Below are 22,924 nucleotides of genomic sequence, written 5' to 3'. Positions count from 1 at the left end.
CAATAAAGTGCATGCATATTCCTATCAGATGATTTGTGTGTTATACTAATGTGTACCAGTAACAGTGTAACAATTACAACACCTTTAAATATGTTTTCTTATTTTAGCAATCGGCACCGACGTACGGAGCAAGAAGAAGATGAGGAGCTGCTGTCCGAAAGCCGTAAAAGCTCCAATGTGTGTGTGCGATTTGAAGAGTCACCTTCCTGTACGTAATAATTAATCATTGTTTGTATCTGCAACAGTGCACCTGATATTGTTTTCCCTATGTTTATACCACACAATGTCTCATGTATATTATTGGGAAATGGCTTGGTTTCCCATCTGGAGTCAGTATTGTTTCCTCTTATGGAGGGCCATCACTTTAAGACAGAAACTCTGCTTAGAAAGGTTTGCTCTTAGGGAAGTCCGCATGTAAAATGTCCACATGTATAATATCACCAGAAGGTCGTCATTGATGTTGACATGGTTAAAACGTTGACACCTAAAAAATGTTGACATTTGCATTAGGGTTACCTTTCGGGTTAGCATTAGGGCAGGGGCAGATTTAGGGGTGGGGGCGCCCATAGGCACAACAATAACGGCCGCCACCCCCCCCCCCAGCCTTAATATATTATTTTTATTGATTAGTTATAAGCCCTCATTTGATAATAGCCAATTTAATAGAATAATTAAAAATCCACTAACTGTCACCTTTTCTATCATGTATACATTATTACTAAGCAGGACAGTTTACAGGGGCAGTATCTGCATGTCTTATCCATCTACACTCTATTCAAGATGGAATATGATACAGTACAGTGGAAGTATTTTGCAGTTAATGGTACATTTCATGCTGACAGTACCATCACAAGCATCCAAGTGCCGCCCCCAAACATGTGCCGCCTCTAGGCACGTGCCTCATGTGCCTAATGGGAAATTTGGCACTGCATTAGGGATAGTTTGACTAAAAACAGACTGTGCGGACATTACGATCATGACTACATGACATCTGTGTTGACACTCTGAATGTCGAAGTCATTATTTATATGATAAACATGATTTTGTCTGTATTGTAATAGAAGTTTGTTTGTACCCAGTTTTAAAAAGCTAGACAACTTTACAACACACGGCTGTTTTTCATTATACTAGTGCCTCTATCACTTCTTCCCATAAATTGCAGGCGATTTTTTTTACAGCCCTTTTTTTCATTTTTTGCTACATTGTAGTGTATTATACACAGATAAGTCACATTATTATGACCACCAGCTAATAGCCAGAACAATCGCATGTGTTTGACATCCCATCCGATCCCATGCGCATCAGACTGTAGTCGGAGGTCAGACATGCAGGCAGGTCCGACCTCCAGGCTCTGGCTCCGATCAGATGCACTTGGGTCTGACTCGGACACCCTTCCAGCGGCGGGGAACAGGGTCACATGCGATACATTACATGCAAAGGACCGCATGCGATGTGTATGGCCATCTTAACTCTTTAGCGTGGATGAGCTAATGTGCTTGTATATGACACTGATGATGGCTCAGTTTTAGATATCAAAGTAATCACACATGGGTACTGGTTACAATTACAGTGCCTAGCAGATTCTTTGGCAACAATATGTGTAATCACCGTGGAGAAAAATCCCTTCAGTGCCATGCTGCAGTTGGAAACAGTGTTAGCTATTTCAAAGTGTAGTCTGCAATCTACTACTAGGAAAAGAATGGGGAACCTTGGGCCCTCCAGCTGTTGTTGAACTACATATCCCAGCATGCCCTGCTTCAGCTTTGCTATTTGGCCATGCTAACTGTTGCAGGGCATTCTGGGATGCATAGTTCAGCAACAGCTGGAAGGATAAAGGTTCCCCTCCCCTGCACTAGTACAGTACATGTATATGTCAAAGCAATACTCAATTCCACGATGGAAAGAAAACAAAATTATGGTTTCTCTCACATGTTTGGCTTAGAAAGTAGGTATCCCTTAAATCTCCATATGCCACAATCATATACCACCCCATTGGTCGGACAACACATACGTCAGAATGGAAATGAAACACGTTTACATGGTGTCAATTAATTCTGGAAATAACCATTAGCTCAGCTGATCGGCTATATATGTAATGTGTATTATATAAGGCTGATAGGTGAGACAGAGCACTCAATCCAGCCCTCTGCTGCCTTATGGTGCCCACACACGGTGAGATGTGTGCTAGGTGCAATTTGAGCCTATGCAATGTGTGCTATGCGATTTGGACTGTACTCACTTTGCAATTTGAACTACATGAGATTTGAACTACAGTACACCAGATTTTGACTACACTACAATAGTATGTAGTACAATAGCATTCGATGTAGTACAAAAATATCTGCATGCACTTACTGTTTAGCCTTGCGATATTGACTACATAGGAACTTGCAGCGCATTGCAAGGGAAAATAAGCATGGTGCGATTAGAACTAAAGCCGATTTGCACTAATAATATCAAATGGCAGAGGTAGCTGGGCAGTAGGAAGAGAAGCATGGGACACCTCTGCTCTCAGCGTGGAGAGCATTTGCACTGGTATCCATAGACATTGCAGGGGAGCATGATCCTGCCGTTGATGAGAGGGTGTCCGGAAAACCTGCATCAGCGGTAGAGCTGCGCAGGTGATTTCAGCTACCGGGGAACTTCCTGTGGAGTCTCCGGTATGCTGTGCGGCGCTGGCATCACTGTATTATGATACCTGCTTTTCACTGCTAAGGCCTTGGTCACATTGGGTCTTACAGTATTACACTTATATTTCTAATTCATCAAAAATGACCTGTAATGTTTACATTATATAGAAAATTAATCTTTTTTTGAGCAACATGTTTTATTTGAATTGATATAACCAATGTAAGCATTTTTGGCAGATATTTTGCACATCTCTCACAGAGATGTTGGCAATCGAAGGGTTAATGAAAGGAAAAGCTTGTGCATATGTAATGAGCAGGACCAGTGTGAAGTGAATATTTAATGAGCGGCTCCTTGCTCCCTGCTGGCGAATGTGTAAAAAATAAAAAAATGTATTTTTTTTTTATTCAATATATATTCATGTTCTGCAAGCACATGAATAAAAATAGCATGCCCCTTCACAGAATAATTTTTTTTTGACACCCCCCCCCCCCCCAAAAAAAACTCCTTTATTCTAAAGGATCACTTTCCAGTTCACCTTAAAAAGATGTTGAATGCAAAATGGTGAATCGTGGTGAAAATCATGCTGAAAGCAGGTCTCCATTCTAGCATTGAATACACTCTCAGTGAATCCCAGTGAAAACCCCATTGAAATACACCAGCAAATTGCAGCAAGCATGAAACGGAGAACTGGCCGGCATTCACTGTTCGCTTTCGGCAAGCAGTGAACATTGAATAGGGTGAATCAGATTTTCAGTGAAAAAGAGTCACAGCAGGGAGTGAAAACGTCCCGATTCTCTGAAAAAAATACTGGTCAAAATGTATTTAAATTAGACTTTATGAGACATTGTAAAGACTTTTATGTCCACAAATGAACTTGAAATATACAATATACTACCATAACCATAGGTGCTGATTTATGTTTTTGCTGGTGGGTGCTCAAGCCAAAAATATAGAGGGGTGGCTTCATGGGGAAGGGGTGTGGCCACAAAATAATACCAATTTATATTACGGAGCACAGTTGTCTCTAATATTCAAATTACGGCAACAGAGTTCCACATACATAAATGCCCCCACATTGCAGGTACATAAATGCACAAACAGTGCAGGTAAATAAATGCCCCCACAGTGCAATTACTCTGTGGACAGAATACACTCTTCCCGGCATACTGTTTCCCAGGTGGTGGGTCCGGCAATGTGGGTGCTGCAGCCGCAAATTAGCAAGTTAATATGGCGGCCCAGTAGCGGGACTCAGGCCCGTGGGTGCTCATCAATTTCCGTGGGTGCTTGGGCCCTTGAACACCCACAGAAGCGGCACCTATGACCATAACGTGTATAATGAGATATTTATATTATTTATTTTATTATGCACACCAAGGAAAATGTAACATGGACATGTACTTATGACCAAAAAGCTTCAAGTACACCAGTAATATACATACGTACATATATTTGTCATTCTATTATAACAGCCTCAATTTACTTTCACTTTTATTAGTTGTATTACTGTATACATGAAAAGTGATCTGTTATATTGTGACATGTGGTTTGTCCTTACTGACATCCAGTAATTATAGTACAGGTTGAGTATCCATTATCTAAATATCCGTTATCCAAATTATTCCAAAAACCATACATTCCTGAAAGTGTTTTTGTTAAAAGCACTGCTGGGGACATCTGTAACAGCACTACTGGGGACATCTGTCACAGCATTACTGAGGACATCTGTAACAGCACTACTGGGGACATCTGTAACAGCACTACTGGGGAAATCTGTAACAGCACTACTGGGGACATCTGTAACAGCACTACTGGGGTCATCTGTAACAGCACTACTGAGGACATCTGTAACAGCACTACTGGGGGCATCTGTAACAGCACTACTGGGGAAATCTGTAACAGCACTACTGGGGACATCTGTAACAGCACTACTGGGGACATCTGTAACAGCACTACTGGGGAAATCTGTAACAGCACTACTGGGGACATCTGTAACAGTACTACTGGGGAAATCTGTAACAGCACTACTGGGGACATCTGTAACAGCACTACTGGGGACATCTGTAACAGCACTACTGGGGAAATCTGTAACAGCACTACTAGGGACATCTGTAACAGCACTACTGGGGACATCTGTAACAGCACTACTGGGGAAATCTGTAACAGCACTACTGGGGAAATCTGTAACAGCACTACTGGGGACATCTGTAACAGCACTACTGGGGACATCTGTAACAGCACTTCTGGGGACATGATATGTAGCTGGCACAAAATATGTGCAAGAAAACGATTGCTTGGCATTCAAATTCTGTACCTGAGCTAGTACACAGACTTTGATCATGTTTTCAAACCTTGTTTTATGCACAAATAAAATATATGTGTGTGTGTGTGTGCATTTCCTGTATTTGATGTTGGTATACAACATAAATGCAAGATACCTCAAGATACATCATTGAAATATAAAATATTCTGAGCCTAGCAGCGGCATTAAGAATGGATTGGAGAGGGGCAAGGCGGGTGAGAGGTAGCCCGGAGAGAAGGATGTTGCAGTAGTCAAGGTGGGAGATGACAAGAGAGTGAATGAGAATTTTGGTCGCGTCAGTGGAGAGAAATGGTCTGATGCACGAGATTTTGCGGAGGTGAAACCAACAAGACTGTGAGAGAGCCCCTTAGTCCTCAAGGGGCCCACTGCACCTGCTGCACCAATGGTAGTTCCGCCTCTGTGCAAAGTTTATACAACGCAGTCTCTGATCCACCTTGGTTACAGATGTATGCTGCGGAAATGTTGCAAAATGACAGAAGGTAAATTTTACCCACACTTGAGCCTTCAACTGATGCATCACGTGTGTGCCAGGTGGGTACCCATAAACATCACAGAAGGGCAGAAGTGACTCCAAGTTGAATTGCGCAAGACCACCATTCGAATGTCAGAGAGTATACCTGATTTCCTGACTCCGATTGTGACGTGTGATGAATTGTGGATTTGCCATTATGATCCAGAGTCCAAGCATCAATCCAGGTTATGGAAACATGCAAATTTGCCTCTACCCAAAAAAATGAATTGTCCTCCACTGAAAAACTGCAGCATGGCCAAGTATTTCACCAACATACAGTATAGTTTAATTTCCCTTTTTCCAAGTCTAAAGGTGGCCATACATCTACAGATCGATTGTCAGATTGGGCTGGTTGGATCAAAATCCTGGTAATATCTGAATGTCAGTTTTTGGCAGTTTTCCAGCTTCAAAGCAAATGGTCAACTGTCATTTGCTTTCATCCATTACCAGAATTTTTGTTCCAACCAGCCCAATCTAACAATCGATCTGTAGATGTATGGCCAGCTTCTCACAAAATCCAATCACATATCTCTGGTGTAATCTCACAGGCACGTCTTTCTCATCCGCCATGACAAAACGTATGAAAATCTTCCACTGGCTGAGAACAAACAAGGAAGACTATGGCAGTCCAACTGCAGGTTCGGACAAATAGATATACGAGCTTCACGCTAACAAGCATAGCGTTGCCACATCTACCTACAAGACATAAAAAAGAGGAATAGAAAAGAGGAGGTCTCATTAGAGTCAAGGAAGTCTCATCAGAGTTACAAGTCAGTACTTGTAACTATTAAACTTGGTTTGTCTTGTAAATGATTGCCGCTTTAAACAAAAATATATTTATTTGCTGTAATTGCAGGCTATTTCATAAACCCATTTTTTTTATATGCTATTATTTTCGTTATGATTTCATTCACTTTGAATATTTCTTCCGCAGATGTGAAAGGGGGAACCCTGAGAGATTACCAAGTCAGAGGCCTCAACTGGATGATCTCTTTGTATGAAAATGGCATTAATGGCATATTGGCAGATGAAATGGTAAATCATGTGTACTATTTAACTCTGGGGTAGATAAATGTCTGTCCAAGTATTTGTCCTTTTCATGCCTTTGTGAGTTTGGTACTGTGCACTGGACACAAAAGTAGCATAAGCTCAAATAAAGATATATAGTCAACACATTCTGCCAGGAAGTGTGAGGGGCTGCTTTATGGTTAGGCTATGGGGGATAGGGTGGAATTAGGGTTCGGCTGCTGTAGGGGTGGGTTAGGGTTAGGGGGAGTGTATGGGTTACAGTATTTACAAAATGTGTTGGGATTATGACAGTCGGGATGCTGCTTTGAGTAATTCGACCATGAGCACACTGACTGCCAGGATGACCCACAAGAAGAATGCTAAAAAGTTTGTAATTGTGTATGTACTAATTGTTGTACAAATCTCATAGTTCAGGAAATAATCACAATTTCATAAGAAAAGGAGATCTAATAACAATGAAATGAGAATATATTTACATATCAGTAGACATTTCAATGTAGGATAAACTAGAGTTACAATATATAACAAGTAATTCGGACACTTCAATGGGACTTCTGGCTGACTGAATTTTGTATCAGCTTTTGAAATTGAGCTGGAATAACCTAGGGCTAGGCACTATACAATTGTGCACAATATTCCCTCTATCAAACCATTACTGTTTTTGCTTTTAATGTGCCCTGATCCAGATAAGGATAAAGGGGGGGACAATGTGGGACAGACTGCATGCCGCCACAATTACCTGCTCTTAGTCCCTTATTCTGGTTCACTCGCAAAGGCAAATTCCTTCTTAAATGGACAAAACCATGTGCACTGCAGGGGGGGGGGGGCAGATGTAACATGTGCAGACAGAATTAGGTTTGGGTGGGGTTTTACTTCAAAGTGAGATCTATATTGCAGTGTAAAAATAAAGCAGTCAGTATTTACTCTGCACAGAAACAGAATAATGCACACAAATCTAAATCTCTCTGCTCATGTTACATCTGCCCCACCTGCAGCGCACATGGTTTTGGCCATTTGAGAAGGAATTTGCCTTTGCGAGTGAACCAGAATAAGGGCCTTATTCCTCTGCTCCCTCTTAAAGTTTGATTTTAGGCCTCCTATGATTTTAGATGTGCTGCATGTCTACCGTGCATTGTGCTGAGGAGTCCTTGTGATGTGAGCTTTTGCTGCTCCTGGATGAAAATAATTAGATCAAGGACAGTCTTATTCTCTGTTTTATGTCCCCCATATTGTCACCCAATGCCCTCTCTTATAAATAAGAGCTGGGGACGACCTGAGAGGAAGACAGATGATGCATAATGCAGGAAGAAGCTGGTGGCCGCAGGTTGAGGCTTTGTGTCACCTTAGTGCCACCTGTTGCCCATAACTGATCTAAATTCTATCTTACAGTAAATACAGTACAGTAAAGGTTTACACACACACTATAAGTTTAATCACTAATCTTGTATGTGAATTATTTTAGCATATTTGTTTTAACACATTACTATCATTTGTTTACTTTTACTTATTATTACAGTGTAAAACTTGATAGAATTGACTTCCATGTTTATACCATTGTGTTATTTATATGATAGGGTCTGGGAAAGACCCTGCAAACAATTGCTTTGCTGGGCTACCTTAAGCACTACAGAAACATTCCAGGGCCACACATGGTTTTGGTGCCCAAGTCTACACTGCACAACTGGATGAATGAATTTAAACGCTGGGTTCCCTCTCTTCATGCTGTTTGTCTTATTGGTGACAAAGATGCACGGGTAAGAATGTCTCCTTATAGTAATTCTGTTAATATCAGTAAGTGTTAAGAATTAAAAACAAAGAACTGCAGTAATAGTGTGTACACATGGTACAATTTGCCTTCCGATGTTGACGATATAGGCCCTTATTCAGATCTGTGCGGCCGGAGCCGCATACGGTGCTCCGGCCGCACAAACCAATCCCCGCCCACAATACGGATCGCCACGGCCGTCCGTACACGGACGGCTGGCGATCCGCATGAAAATGGTGGGGCGTACGCCTCCACCATGGTGGGAGCTGCCCCCTGCATTCGATGGTCTGCGACCATCGAAGGCAGGGCCGCACGCCCCACCAGCTCCCGCAAGCTGAGACCACACGGACAATCGTCCGGTGAAAGCTTGTATGGGGGCGGAGAACTGACATCCGGCGATGTCAGCTTTCCGCCCCCATCACTGGCGTCATAGCCTCATTACCATGCATACGCCCCGCGTTTGCATGGGAACGCCCATGAAACGCGGGGCGTATGCATAGGGAAATGAGGGTATGAAGCCCCTCACGCCCCTATACGCCCCCTTTGCGGCGTAGAAACTTTATGTGCGGCGATTTCGCCTGCACATGCGCAGATTGACCTCTGCGCATGTGCAGAGTGAAAACATCGGCGGTACGGCCGCACGCGGGCCGTACCGCTCAGTTCAGAATAAAGGCCATAGTCAACATCGGATCGGCATCGGATGCAGATCGCAAGGGTTTTAACCCTTGCGATCCCGATCCGATCCCGATGCGCGTTCACGTATCGCAAGCGAGAAAGTCTTGGCTGCCTTGACTATATAGTGCAGATCTGCATTTTATATAGTCAAGATTGTATACAAATCGGATGTGCCTTGCGATCCGATCCCGATCCGATCTGATCATATCGGGGATCGCATCTCAAGGCACATCTCACCATGTGTACACACCATTACAGTAACTACTATTTATACAATCCAAAGATAAACCATGTAGTAGTGAATAAAATTTAGACGACACTGGTTCAGTAGATACAGATACTGTGGCCACCACACTTTTTGCCATCTGTGGAATTGTAAGTCTGAGGCTTCCACTAATCTGTGACTGAAAGAGGCTGGATGTGCTCATCACTGACGTCACAGACCCTCCCCAAAAAACCCTAAGACACGCCTGCGTTTGCTCTGACACACCCAGAAAGTGGCAGGTGTCCACCCCCAAATGTTTTCTGTCAGTGACAGTCTGGCTCCATTGCTAAATCCATATGCATTTTCTTTCGCTACTTCCCCTCAAGCATGCATGATGCGAATGGTACGCATGCGCAGTCGCTCCATAATCTCTCAATTTACGAATTCTATAATTGGCGGTTAAATTTGAATCAGGCCAATGGGTGGCATCTTTTACATAAGCTATCGGACTGATGATGTGGATTTATACAGTAGGTGAGCTTCTACATAGTGAGATAAATTTGAAATGAGATCCCAACACCTGGGAGTATTTTCAACATAAATATGTAATTTAACATTCCCCACTTAAGGAGCATTTGAAGCCCATTTCTTTACTAATTATAATTTACATATAAAGACAGAGTTGCAGTTTCTTTATCCATGTATATATTATTGGCTTTAGGCAGCTTTTATACGAGATGTAATGATGCCAGGAGAGTGGGATGTCTGCGTTACCTCCTATGAAATGGTCATTAGAGAAAAATCTGTTTTCAAGAAGTTCAACTGGAGATACTTGGTCATTGATGAGGCACACAGAATAAAGAATGAGAAATCCAAGGTAAGTCATCAATCGCAATCATTTGTAATTTTGTTACATTTAAAATGGATAACCTTATAATGAACCTTAAAAATTCCTATAATACACGTACTGCGGAGATAAGATATGTATTTGGTGGTGAGTGGCTGTATCTAATAAAGTGATATTAGTCTGAGTGATGAGGCCAGTGGCGTAACTATAGCACCGCAGCCCCCACCACCGCGGGGGGCTCTGTGCATATGGGGGCGCCGGGGGCTGCTGTGCTATAGTTACACCTCCCCCCAATCCCCCGCATTCTTACCTATCTTACCTATTTCGCTGGTCCCGGCGGCTCTGTTCTTCTGCTGAAACTGTCTGCTGTATGGGGGCGGCCATTTTGTGGTGGTCCTCAGTAGAAGAACGGAGCCACCGGGACCAGTGCGAAAGGTAAGGCTGCGGGGGATTGGGGGGGTTTTCATGGGCGGTGGGGGGCGCCCCACCCCTAATGGCGGGGGGGGTGCCCAAAACGTAGCTACGCCGCTGGATGAGGCAAATACTAATAAATGGGTACTTGTGTAATATCTGGACGCCTGATTATTTGATTGTATGCCTTAACTTAAGGCATACAATCAGATGCGATGTGTGGTAAAATCGCGTCGATCGCATCGCGACCAAATCGCATGCGATGCGATCGACGCAATTTTCCATAGGATTCAATGTTAAAATGGTCCTTTTCATTTCCCCAATATCCAAGTGGGCATAGAGTTGATTTTATATAGCGTGGCGAGCGCAGCGAGCCACCGAGCCTGAAGTGTGGCGAGGGGACGCGCCACATTACTTAAAATGTATTCCGCGTCCCCTCGTGGGGCTCGCTGCGCTCGCCACGCTTCGGGCTCGGTGGCTCGCTGCGCTCGCCACGCTATATAAAATCAACTCTATGCCCACTTGGATAGTGGGGAAATGAACAGGACCATTTTAACATTGAATCCTATGGAAAATCGCGTTGAACGCATCGCATCGCATGCGATGCGATTTTTTCCAACCCAATCTCAAAATCGGGTGCCCGGTTATTACACAAGTACTGATAAATGTAACATTAAGGGTCATCCAAACTACCATGGGACAAAACTGCAGTATACAAGAAGTCTGTGATTATTGTACCTTGGGTCATATCCTATTAGAAGGGTTGCTTCTTCCCTTTCCCTGATACAAGTTGAGCCATGCAAAGTCCCTGATAATCCCTGATAAGCAGCTGCTTACCTGTGATGACACATGGGATTGAGATTCACGATGACACATGTGATCAAGAACTTTACCTCGATCCCATGTTTTTTCGGCTGATATCGGGTCTTTTTTTGGCCGATGAAAATGGGCTATAATTGGATAATCACGATATCCAGATGTTTTATCAGCCAAAACGGCATTAGGGGTAATAGGATATTGACCCTTCTGTACATTTGTTACCTAATTTTCAGGTAAACAAATTCATTTTGATCTTTGAGAAAGACGCCAATAGATGGAAACGCGTCAGTTATTGATTTTTCTATCAATTAGGGTATGGTCTCTTACTATCATGGCACTCTGACATTACATAGTACATACAGTAGTACATTACAGAGCAAACAACATCTATTGGCTCACCATGTATTGAGAAAGTGATTGTCAGTGGATTACCAATCAGGCTTTTTAGCCAGAAAATACCCCCCCCCCCCCCCCTTTTTTTTTTACATTTTACAGCTTTTTGTATTTTTTCAATTTTTTTTCTTTTTATTTTTAACTAAGTTTTTAATATATATATATATATATATATATATATATATATCTTTTTTTTGCTGTATCGGCTGCTACATATTTATGTACTTATTAAATGTCATGTTATTTTTATGTATATTTATTTCATTAATATAAATGTTATATTGATTATAATCCATTTGACTGGCTTTTACTATTATTACTATTATTTATCTGTTCCTAGCGCTATCTTTATTTATTTTTTCTGTCAAACAAATTAATTTGTTGGCTCAAGATGCATTTAATGTACAGGTTTATAAAAGTTTATAGTATCTAGTGTGAGGAGGTACTGTAGGTAGATCTGCTTATTCATTGTTTAGTGTTGTCTTTTGCATGATGGCATGGCACGCCTAGAAGGGCTACAGAAAAGACGCCCAACACTACAGTTTTACAAGGATCTCATACGTTATGTATAACCTGACTTGTATCACGTGGAGTATAGTTGTATGTGGCCATATCTGTACAGTAGATTTACAGCATGCTATCTTTATATAAAAAAATAATTATTCATTTTTTTAGCTGTCTGAGATCGTTCGGGAGTTTAAGACAACAAACCGTCTGTTACTGACAGGAACTCCCCTTCAGAATAACCTCCATGAGTTGTGGGCATTACTCAACTTCCTTCTACCTGATGTGTTTAATTCATCAGAGGTAAGCGTGTTTTCCACCTAACCTGCTTATATGAGCTTGTGAATTTTTAATTCATGCCTAGCTGCCTGGCTTTCATTTGATAAAAGGTTCAAACACATTAGACCAGTGTTTCCCAAACTGTGCGCTGTGGCACTCTGGGGTGCCTTGGGACCCTTCCAGGGGTGCCTCGGATTGGTGGTTCAGGACCAACTCAAATTAATAATGGTTAATGTAACAGGCAAAACCAATGCTTGTGACTGCCAATTATAAAATATGTGGGCAAACTGAAGCAAATCTTGTCCCTCACCACATAATAAAACCTAAAGATGACATATTAACCCCTTCCCGACATTGCCTTTTATGGTAATTTTTTTTTTTTTTCCTCCTTGCGTTCAAATAAGCGTAACTTTTTTAATTTTCCGGCTATATAGACACATGAGGGCTTTTTTTTTGCGGGACAAGTTGTACTTTTTAATGGTACCATTTACTATACCGTATAATATTCTGGGGAATCAGGAAATAATTCAATGTGGGGTAAAAAGAAAAAAAAACGCAATTCCACAATTTTGCGCTGGTTACGTTTTTTTTGGAGTTCATACTTCGTTTAAAATGATGGGTTATCTTTATTCTATGGGTCGTTACGATTCCGGTGATACCAAACTTGTATAGTTTTCGTTACATTTTACCACTAAAAAAAAAAATAGAAAATGTTACGGTTTTTCGAATTTGCGTCGCGTCGCCATGTTCTGCGGCTTATAACTTTTTTATTTTTCCACCTACGGACCTGGGTGAGGGCTCATTTTTTGCGGGCTGAAGTGTAATTTTTAATTAATACCATTATGGGATATGGGCGACTTTCTGATCTCTTTTAGCTATTTCTTTTTGGGTAGGCGATGCGACCAAAAAACGTAGTTTTGGCGTTGGGGATTATTTTCCGTTTACGCCTTTAACCGTGCGGGATAACTAATGTTATATTTTAATAGATCGGACTTTTAGGAACGCGGCGATACCAAATATGTTTATTTTTTTTATTTTTTATTTATTTTTATTTGGGAAATGGGGAAAGGGGGGTGATTTGAACTTTTAATATTTTTTTTTTTTTTTTTTTTTAAACTTTTTTTTTTTTTTTTTTTTTACTTTTACTACAAGGCCCCCTAGTGTACTTGACCACTAGGGGGCGCGATCGCCTGTACTAGGTTCAGCCATAGAGCTCTATGGCTGAACGTAGTGATTTTATGCACTTCCTATTACATCCTGCCTCAGGCAGGATATGATAGGTATGCAGACACGGCCAGCACAGGGGTCTACATTAGACCCCTGGCTACCATGGCAACCGATCGGCACCCTCCGATCTCGCTGCGGGGGGCCCCGATCGGTGCCGGAGGGGGGCGCCCCCCCTCCGATCAGCTATTTAAGCACTGCGGTCGCTTTGCCCGCGGTGCTTAAAGGGTTAAACGGCCACGATCGGCGAACCCGCCGCTCGTGGCCGTGAGAGCAGGGACCTGGCTGTAATATACAGCCATTACCTGCTCTCTTTCAAGCCAGCTCACTCCGTGAGCTGGCTTGATTCCCCCGCAACCGACATATGACGTAAATGTACGTCATATGTCGGGAAGGGGTTAATATAATTAATTTCATTAATATTTTATTTCTCATTTCTTTATTTCTATTTGGCTTAGGGGTGCCGTGGATAAAATTCTCATACTGTATAGGGCACCGTGATTCAAAAAAGTTTGGGAACCACTGCATTAGACCATATTTTACACCATATACACAATGACAACCATCGTTAACGATATTTTCGTGTATATTGTCTAATTTTAACACACGCTAATTCAGCTTTGATTGCTATATATAAAATTTGCAAACCATGTGATTATCAAATGGCTGCGCATATGGGAGGGGTTATAGCACCAGAAAATGACAGAAAATGCATGTGGATTGTAAATGCAATCCCCTCGCAGTTTGACTAACAGGAAGCCTGAGATTAGGGCTGAAAACCTGTTGTTTTCTGGGAATGGTGGGAAAACCACAGGCGTGCCCAGTCACTGTTGTAGAGGGCCTGTCAGTGATGACCACTTCCACACTGTCTCAGTTGCAGATGAGCGGAAGCCTCACACTTAGGGGGAAATTTACAAATATGGATTCGTAAAAAATAGGTGTATTCGTAGGCAGAAATACACCTATTTTTTACACATTTGTATTTTCGGGATTTACTATCCCGAAAATACAACAATTCGTATTCCTAATGATGGGACATTCGTATTTGTATTTACAAATACGAATGTCTACACCATCGATAGGATACGACAGGAATCACCATTCAAAAGAATGGTGGTTCCTGATTTACTGAGCAGCCGTATTGATAATACGGCTGCTAATTGGTGTAAAACAGGCACCAAAATACGACAGGAAAATACACCTTGATGTTCCTGTCGTATTTGGCTTTAACCTGCACGGATCAGTCAGATCCGTGCAGGCTTCAGTGTAAAAAAAAGGAAAAATAAATAAATAATAAAAAAAAACAGTGTGGGGTCCCCCCACAGCTGTAACCAGCACCAGGCTGAAAGAGCCAGGCCGGTAATTAAAAATCAGGGAACCCGACAAATAGGGGTTCCCTGATTTTTAACAACCAGCCCCAGGCTCCAGGTCCGGGGCTGGTTCCCAAAATACGGGGGACAAAATAAGTAGGGGTCCCCCGTATTTTAAGAACCAGCCCCAGGCCAAACCAGCCAGCAGGGTAATGTCACAGCCAGGGGACACTTATTATATAAGGTCCCGCGGCCAAAACATTAACCCTACCGACCAGTCAGCCTGGCCAGGGGCCCTGGGGGAGTGGGGACCCCCCCAATAAAGGGGTCCCCCCTCCAGGACTTACCTGACCAGGCTGAAGCCTGGTGCTGTCCCCGGTGGCCCTGTGCGGTGGCCACCGGGCTGATTCTGTGTAAAAGAATAGATGAAAACCTATTGTTTATAACTGTGGAACTATGAGTCCCAGCAAGCCTCCCCCACAAGCTGGGACTTGGAGAACCACAAGTCCCAGCCTGCGGGGCATTAAAGGGCCCGCTGGCACTTGTAGTTCCACAGTAATAAAAATAGTACAATAAACACACACTGACACAATAAAAAAAATAAAAGTTTAATACATCCATTACACACATACTGATACTTACCTATCTTGATCCCTTAGGTAGCCCTCTGTCCTGGTGTCCGGTGTCCTGTGTCGTCCTCCAGGTCCATGTCGGCGGTCCGTGTCGTCCTCCAGGTCCATGGCGGTGTCCGGGTCCGAAGAAATCCATGTTGGAGCTGTGGAAGGAAATCCTACTCACCTGGTCCTGTGCTGAAGATGTCTTCTCTTGGTCCGCCGTAGTCCAGGTAATCTTCAAGCTGTCGCCGGTCCCCGCACTGTCCGCATTGCACTGAGGAGAGATGCAGCGATATTTCATACTCGGCGCCTCTCATCAGAATGATTCCATTGGCTGCCTAGCGGCCAATCAGGAGCCAAGAAAGTCGGCTCCTGATTGGCCGCTAGGCAGCCAATGGAATAATTCTGAGGAGAGGCGCAGAGTATGAAATATCTCTGCATCTCTCCTCAGTGCGATGCGGACAGTGCGGGGACCGGCGACAGCTTGAAGATTACCTGGACTACGGCGGACCAAGAGAAGACATCTTCAGCACAGGACCAGGTGAGTAGGATTTCCTTCCACAGCTCCAACATGGATTTCTTCGGACCCGGACACCGCCATGGACCTGGAGGACGACACAGGACACCGGACACCAGGACAGAGGGCTACCTACTGGATCAAGATAGGTAAGTATCAGTATGTGTGTAATGGATGTATTAAACTTTTATTTTCATTGTGTCAGTGTGCGTTTATTGTACTATTTTTATTACTGTGGAACTACAAGTGCCAGCGGGCCCTTTAATGCCCCGCAGGCTGGGACTTGTGGTTCTCCAAGTCCCAGCTTGCGGGGGAGGCTTGCTGGGACTCATAGTTCCACAGTTTTAAACAATAGGTTTTCATCTATTCTTTTACACAGAATCAGCCCGGTGGCCACCGCACAGGGCCACCGGGGACAGCACCAGGCTTCAGCCTGGTCAGGTAAGTCCTGGAGGGGGGGACCCCTTTATTGGGGGGGTCCCCACTCCCCCAGGGCCCCTGGCCAGGCTGACTGGTCGGTAGGGTTAATGTTTTGGCCGCGGGACCTTATATAATAAGTGTCCCCCGGCTGTGACATTACCCTGCTTGCTGGTTTGGCCTGGGGCTGGTTCTTAAAATACGGGGGACCCCTACTCATTTTGTCCCCCATTTTTTGGGAACCAGCGCCGGACCTGGAGCCTGGGGCTGGTTGTTAAAAATCAGGGAACCCCTATTTGTCGGGTTCCCTGATTTTTAATTACCGGCCCCGGCTCTTTCAGCCTGGTGCTGGTTACAGCTGTGCCCCCCACGCTGTTTTTTTTTTAAATTATTTATTTATTTTTCTATTTTCTTTACACCTTGCAGCCTGCACGGATCTGACTGATCCGTGCAGACTGCCTGAAAAATTCGTATTAGCGGCCGTATATATGGCCAGCTAATACGAATGAATACACCATCGGAGGGTTACAAAGCAGTCGTATCTGACTGCTTTGTAAATTACCCTCCGGAACACGACTTTGCATACGGCTGAAACAGTCGTATGCAGTCGTACGGGAAATACTAATACGAAAAACTAGGTTTTTCATATTAGTAAATTTCCCCCTTACTGTACATTTGCACAGATGGCAAAAACTCTTTGATGTCTTGGGAATTGCGTACAGATTTACAAGTGGTTATTGAATAGCGTTCCATTCACTATTCTCTTGCAATGAAGCAGGGGGCATTTTTTCTTTCTGTCTGGGCGGTTGCTTTCTCCTTGTAGTCCACAGCGTTTACTACTGATTTACTACTTGGAGAGAGCGTGGTGTGGGTGTTTGTTCTCCGCCAGCATTATTGTATTAAAACTTTAACCAAAAGTGCTTCTATTGCTGGAAAAGCACAAAGTTGCTGGTAAACTGTATGGATGTATTAACCCACTGCTGACTGAATCAAATTTACTAACCAATATATGCTATCAGAATGGATTTCTAATTCAGCATACTGTATTTCTTTTCTTAGTTTACTTTCATAACCATGCTACTGTACATGCCTGAGACTAATAGAGTTTGCAGTCCAGCAGCCAATCAGAAGCAGCATTGGCTGCTGGACTGCGAGCGCCTATTGGTTAGAAGTCCAGCGGGAGACTTGAGCTCTGGCTCAGGCGGGCACAGCGGGGAGCTGGGCAGGCTTGGCAACGAGCAAGGTCAGTCCCCCTTGGCAACGAGCATGAAGCCCCTTGCATAGAGCATGAAGTTCCTAGCAATGAGCATTTAGGGAAGTGGCACTTATGAGACAAATGTGTAATGGGCATTACGGTTTGTTATATAGTATGTAATGGGCATTACGGTTTGTTATATAGTATGTAATGGGCATCATATGTGGCCTTATGTGTTATTGGCATTACGGCATGTGGCTTTATGTGTAATGGGTATTCCAAAGTTTGCTAAAAAGTGCAATGGGCATTACGGTGTGTAGTATAATGTCAGGCCGCGCCCCCTTTTCGCCGCGCAAGGGTCCCACCTACTACAAATGTGGGGGGGGGGGGGGACATGCCCTTGCTCCGGGCACCGTGGAACCTAGCTACACCGCTGCATGTGTGCGCTATATAAGAACCTGTTAATAAACATATACAATAAATAATGATTAATACATGTATTTAGCAAAAACTGTCCTGCCTTTTATAGGATTTTGACTCTTGGTTTGATACTAACAATTGTCTTGGGGATCAGAAGCTTGTTGAACGACTTCATGCAGTAAGTAACAATGTGCAAGTCAATATAAACCTTTCTTTAAAACTAGTTTAATGCCTATTTTTGAAACAACATTTAAAGCTGCCTCAATGTATTTCAACAGGTCTTAAAGCCATTTCTGTTGCGTCGCATAAAAGCTGAAGTAGAAAAAAGCCTACCCCCCAAAAAAGAAATGAAAATTTATCTTGGACTCAGTAAAATGCAGAGGGAATGGTGAGAATGAACCCTATGCTTAAACTATATTATTTACTAGTGCTGTGCTTTTATTTTATGTAGTGCTTTTGTGTTTTATCGACAAGATGTACGCAATGAAACCACTCACAATGTTTCAGTGTAGGACACCAAAGTGGTTAGTAAATGTCCTGCATATAGTAGGACACTAATTGGGAAAAGTTGGTTCCACCTTTTGCAGACCTTACACGTTGGCATGACATCAAGCATCTAGGCCTTTTGTAGTGTCTTAAGGAGGTGGATCTGAGCACAATATCGTATGCCTGTTTTACTGTTACTTTATATACAGATGTGCTTGTCATCTACAGGTCAGCTGTAGAGGGTATTCATGGCATGTTTGCCACAACTAGTGTCCCTGCTGCGCAGGGCCGGATTAAGCCTTCGGGTGGCCCTGGTCACTTTAGATTGGGGGTCCTTCTTGCACTTGGATCTGCCTCACCTGGCCACAAACTGCACGAGAGAATATTACACTGTCAAAACACAGAGTAAAGGCAGTATAAACTTGGTCAATGGGTAACTGCATGGGGGAGATTAATATTATATATATACACCACATGAAAGCCTGTGTTTGTCCCTCCGTACCTTACTCTGTAGTACTGTAGAAGATCTCACTCAGCACTGCCTCTGATTAAAAACCCTCCCATGACGAGACTGCTGCTGCTGTCCCCCATTGGCCTGAGAAGCTCCACCAATCAGAGCTCAGCACAAACCTCTCAGTCTCTGCCCTCTTGTGCAAAGTGTCATGGGACTAAGTCAACTCCAAGTATTGCACTGCCACTTGCAGTCAGTGTGCCTTGGCTCCCGATGGTCAGCACCATTATTCATTGTCACATTGGAAGATATGTGAATCTGCAGCACTACCACACTCCCATGCACAAAACCTTTAGCTTAAAAAAATATGAAAAAATAAATAAATAAAAATACATGTCAACCACAGGGGGCCCCTAGCTAGAGGGAGGGGGGGCCAGGGGTACTGACCCCCTGTGCCCCCCCCCCCCCCCCCCTTAATCCGGCCTTGCTGCTGTGTGCAGGTGCAATGTGCTAGCACCTGCGATCCATAGGATAACTCCTGCGGCTGTGTCACACATGGGAGCTAATAAAAGCAGCTGCAATGTGTTTGCCCACTTCAGCGTACATGGCAGAGGATACATCTGTATGGGTGGTACGCTAACCCTGTTTAAAGAAGCTTCATAGTGGAGTTTGGGCAATTTAAATTATAGCTCTAAAAATGTGATCTCATTGCTACTATATCACACAGCCTGTTACATCTCTCAGGTTTTTTAAATTGCCCCCCATTTTTGAATGCATATATTTTAGGATACACTACATAGTAAAACTATTACTCTATATATTTTGTTTTATCTTGCTTACTATTCTGACATATGTTTTGTGACTCAAAGTCTTTCCAGTCTTTTTGCTCTGGAATCTGTTTTGCAGTTTTCATTTCAGCTTGTCATTGTGCCCTACAGCTGTCCCATCTGTCACTCTTTGTTTTCTGTAACATGTCTGAAATACTAGGGAACAAAGATTTTTGTACATCTTCCAAGCATCACTGCAAGCAATGTGCTGACAACCTTACAGTATATGCAGTGTGTGAAGTCATTGGTAAGCTGTTAAAGTTTTACATTAAATTGGCAGAACTAGTCCACCAGCCTGAGCAGTGATCTCCTATTGTCTACCCTGTATGTGGGAGCCCTGGGATGTGACACTTCCTCCTTATGCCAATGGAATTTAATACCTGGATCTGCCTCACCTGGTTAGCCAGTTTGGACATAATTCCTGGTTAAGTCAATGCAAGTTTTATCTTCCTTAAAATGAATAAAGGAATCTGCTAATGCATGCAAACTGCAGTGTGGTTCCTCAGTCCTGGGAGGGGGCAGACTTCTATGTCATCTCAAAAGGATGATGTTTTGGCTGAAGGGTCTGACTCCAGTTTTCTTGTGTTTTGATGAGGCTTCTGCTCGAAAGCAGGGAGTACAGAATTTGCTGCAAGTTGCCTGGCTAGCACTTCATTTTCTTAACACCAAGTAGTCAGAATTTCCAAACTTTTACTGTGCACATAATGTTCTCCCTGTCAGATGGAATAGCTTTTATTGGTAGTTCCAAGTCTCATGTAGGTTCTAAATCATTTATTCTTTCCCAAGAGAGAATTGAAATGAAAGTTCCCTTCTATAGTGAATACTTTCCTATGCTGCTTTTTCAGGACTACCATAATGATAAGTCTGAATGCTGCATGAAGCCCTAAGGCAAACTATGGCCCTCCAGCTGTTGTGAAACTACAAGTCCCATCATGCATTGCCACAGTTTTCTATTAGGGACTGCTAAAACTATGGCAAGGCATGCTGGGATGTGTAGTTCCACAACAGCTGGAGGGCCACAGTTTGGACATGCCTGCCCTAAGGGATATCACATATAGAAAAGTTGAAGCCACCATTTAGTGTGTATATATTGTGGTCATAGCCTCCTTGAGACAACTTAACTTTAGTTTGTATTAATAAGGCAGTCAAATGATAAAAGCAACTAGTGGTTGGCATCCACAGAGGCCCATATAGGATTTGCTAACAGTGTCTCTGCACATCTGCCCTGGGGAACTTGTCTCTGGACACTGACTTTTACTGAACCTAGGATTTTAGCCTCAGCAGTCTTGTCATGGTTTGCACTCCGGCTTTCGTTGCACAGAATCAAAAAGGACTAAGGAGTCCCCTTATTAACTTGGCCACAAAGGAAAAAAACTTTATTTGTACCTGTCAAGGTTGCTAGCAATATGTTCATCTAGTGGAAACCTTCATTTCATGTAGAGGTAATTAGAAAGAATATTAGGCTTGGGCATCTAGGCTTCTAGTCCCAAAGTCCTTAGACAAACAGTTGGTACAATGGGCTGGATGCCTGCCCAGGAAATTCTGCATCACTGTATTCTGAGACCTGTAAATTGATGTCCAATACAACATGTTTCTGAGAAAAATTGTTGTTCTTGATCATATTATAAATCTCCCAAAATTTGGTCATAGCAACATTGCCTGAAGGTGTCAAAAGGTCATGGCAGTTATGGCTGCCCTTCTAAAGTCCATGGGGTGACTGTAATTTCCTACCTAGACAAGTGTCTGATCAAGATGGGATTTCCTACCTATAGTCCAGGCTATAAGATATTTTTAAAACTCAAAAATTCAACTTAAAACGTTCCCCCATTGATATGTTTCCTGTTGCTACTGTTCGACATATGACAGCAACATATTTTCTAGTCAGAAGACAAGGGCCTTTCCATAAAGATTTATTAATGTCACACCATCACCCGACCAGCAAGCTTATCATACTGTGTTCCAAGGTGCATCATTGTTGCCTCTGAAGGGCAACAATCTCAACAGGGGTCACCTATTCACCATTTTTTCACTGTACAGTTGTAATGCCAGACTTTGGTGTTAGGTGACTTTACCTTCAGTGCTGATAACACAGTCTTTGAATCCCAGACTAAATAAGTCTACAGATAAATGTTAAGAGTTAAATGTTTGGTACTTATATGTTAGTTGGGTGCCCACTATAGTTAGTACACTCATACCCCCACTATCCACGGCATGGAGTTGACTTTATATAGTGTGGCGAGCGCAGCGAGCAACCGAGCCCGAAGCGTGGCGAGCGTAGCGAGCCCTGCGGGGGGACGCGCAAAACTAAGCAAATAGCTAAGTGGGCGCCCAACTAACATATAAGTACCAAATGTTCTAATCAGAGGATGAATTTTACGAGGAAGGACAATAAAATACAGTTGGATAATGCCATAGAAATGGTATACCTCAATCATCAAGAGGCACCAAAAGCTCAGTTTTCATGCAAACTAGCAGACTCACGCAGAAGGAGACACAGAATATTTCAGCTATTGCAGTGGCACTCATTCTTGAGTTAGGAACCGGGAAGCAGATTTTCTCTGCCGGTATGCTGTACGCTTCTGAGAATGGCCCCTTCACTTGCAAAACTCTCAGCATATTCTAGAAAGATGGGGTCCTTCAGATGTCAACATGGTGGCATATTTGTCATAAATGCCATGTTGGTCTCTTTCATCTAGTTTACCCATTTACGTTGATATCAAGGCATTTTCGGGCCCTATCGAAGGTGAAACACGTACTCAAGTCATTTAGGTAGCACTGGGATGACTAAGAAAGTCCACAGTACATGGACTTTCTCAATGTGGCACAGCTTCTCTTGTGGTACCTGCCTCTAAGACCGGACCTGTTAAGGGAGGGGAAGCTCATCAACAAAGCCTAGCATCTCCTCACCAAAAGAAAGGATTTAATCTCTGCCGGTATGCTGTACACGAAAATGTTGGTTGTTAGATGTTCTATCGCATCTACATGGGAGGCAACTGCGGTTCCTGATATGAGTGAGATTATAGCTAAAATTTGGTACATACACTCTATGTAATACATTACTAGCATTACTTTAG

At 43.1% G+C, this 22,924-nt stretch overlaps 1 protein-coding gene across 2 annotated transcripts in view; it reads left to right on the top strand.

Moving 5' to 3' along the window:
- Window positions 1-22,924, top strand: part of SMARCA1 (SNF2 related chromatin remodeling ATPase 1) — a 157,321-nt gene that overhangs the window by 19,242 nt on the left and 115,155 nt on the right. For both annotated transcript variants that reach the window (XM_083159337.1, XM_083159338.1), the window contains 7 exons: window positions 108-208; window positions 6,397-6,497; window positions 8,066-8,245; window positions 9,858-10,013; window positions 12,282-12,413; window positions 18,196-18,264; window positions 18,365-18,474. In XM_083159337.1, coding sequence (XP_083015463.1) covers window positions 108-208; window positions 6,397-6,497; window positions 8,066-8,245; window positions 9,858-10,013; window positions 12,282-12,413; window positions 18,196-18,264; window positions 18,365-18,474 — 849 coding nt within the window. The remainder of the gene's footprint in view (window positions 1-107; window positions 209-6,396; window positions 6,498-8,065; window positions 8,246-9,857; window positions 10,014-12,281; window positions 12,414-18,195; window positions 18,265-18,364; window positions 18,475-22,924) is intronic.

The sequence above is a fragment of the Crinia signifera genome, chromosome 9, assembly GCF_055691185.1.
Source record: "Crinia signifera chromosome 9, ASM5569118v1, whole genome shotgun sequence".
In the NCBI taxonomy this organism is placed as follows: Eukaryota; Metazoa; Chordata; class Amphibia; order Anura; family Myobatrachidae; genus Crinia; species Crinia signifera.
The sequence above is the reverse complement of the archived record's forward strand: the minus strand, read 5'-3'. Positions and strand labels throughout refer to the sequence as shown.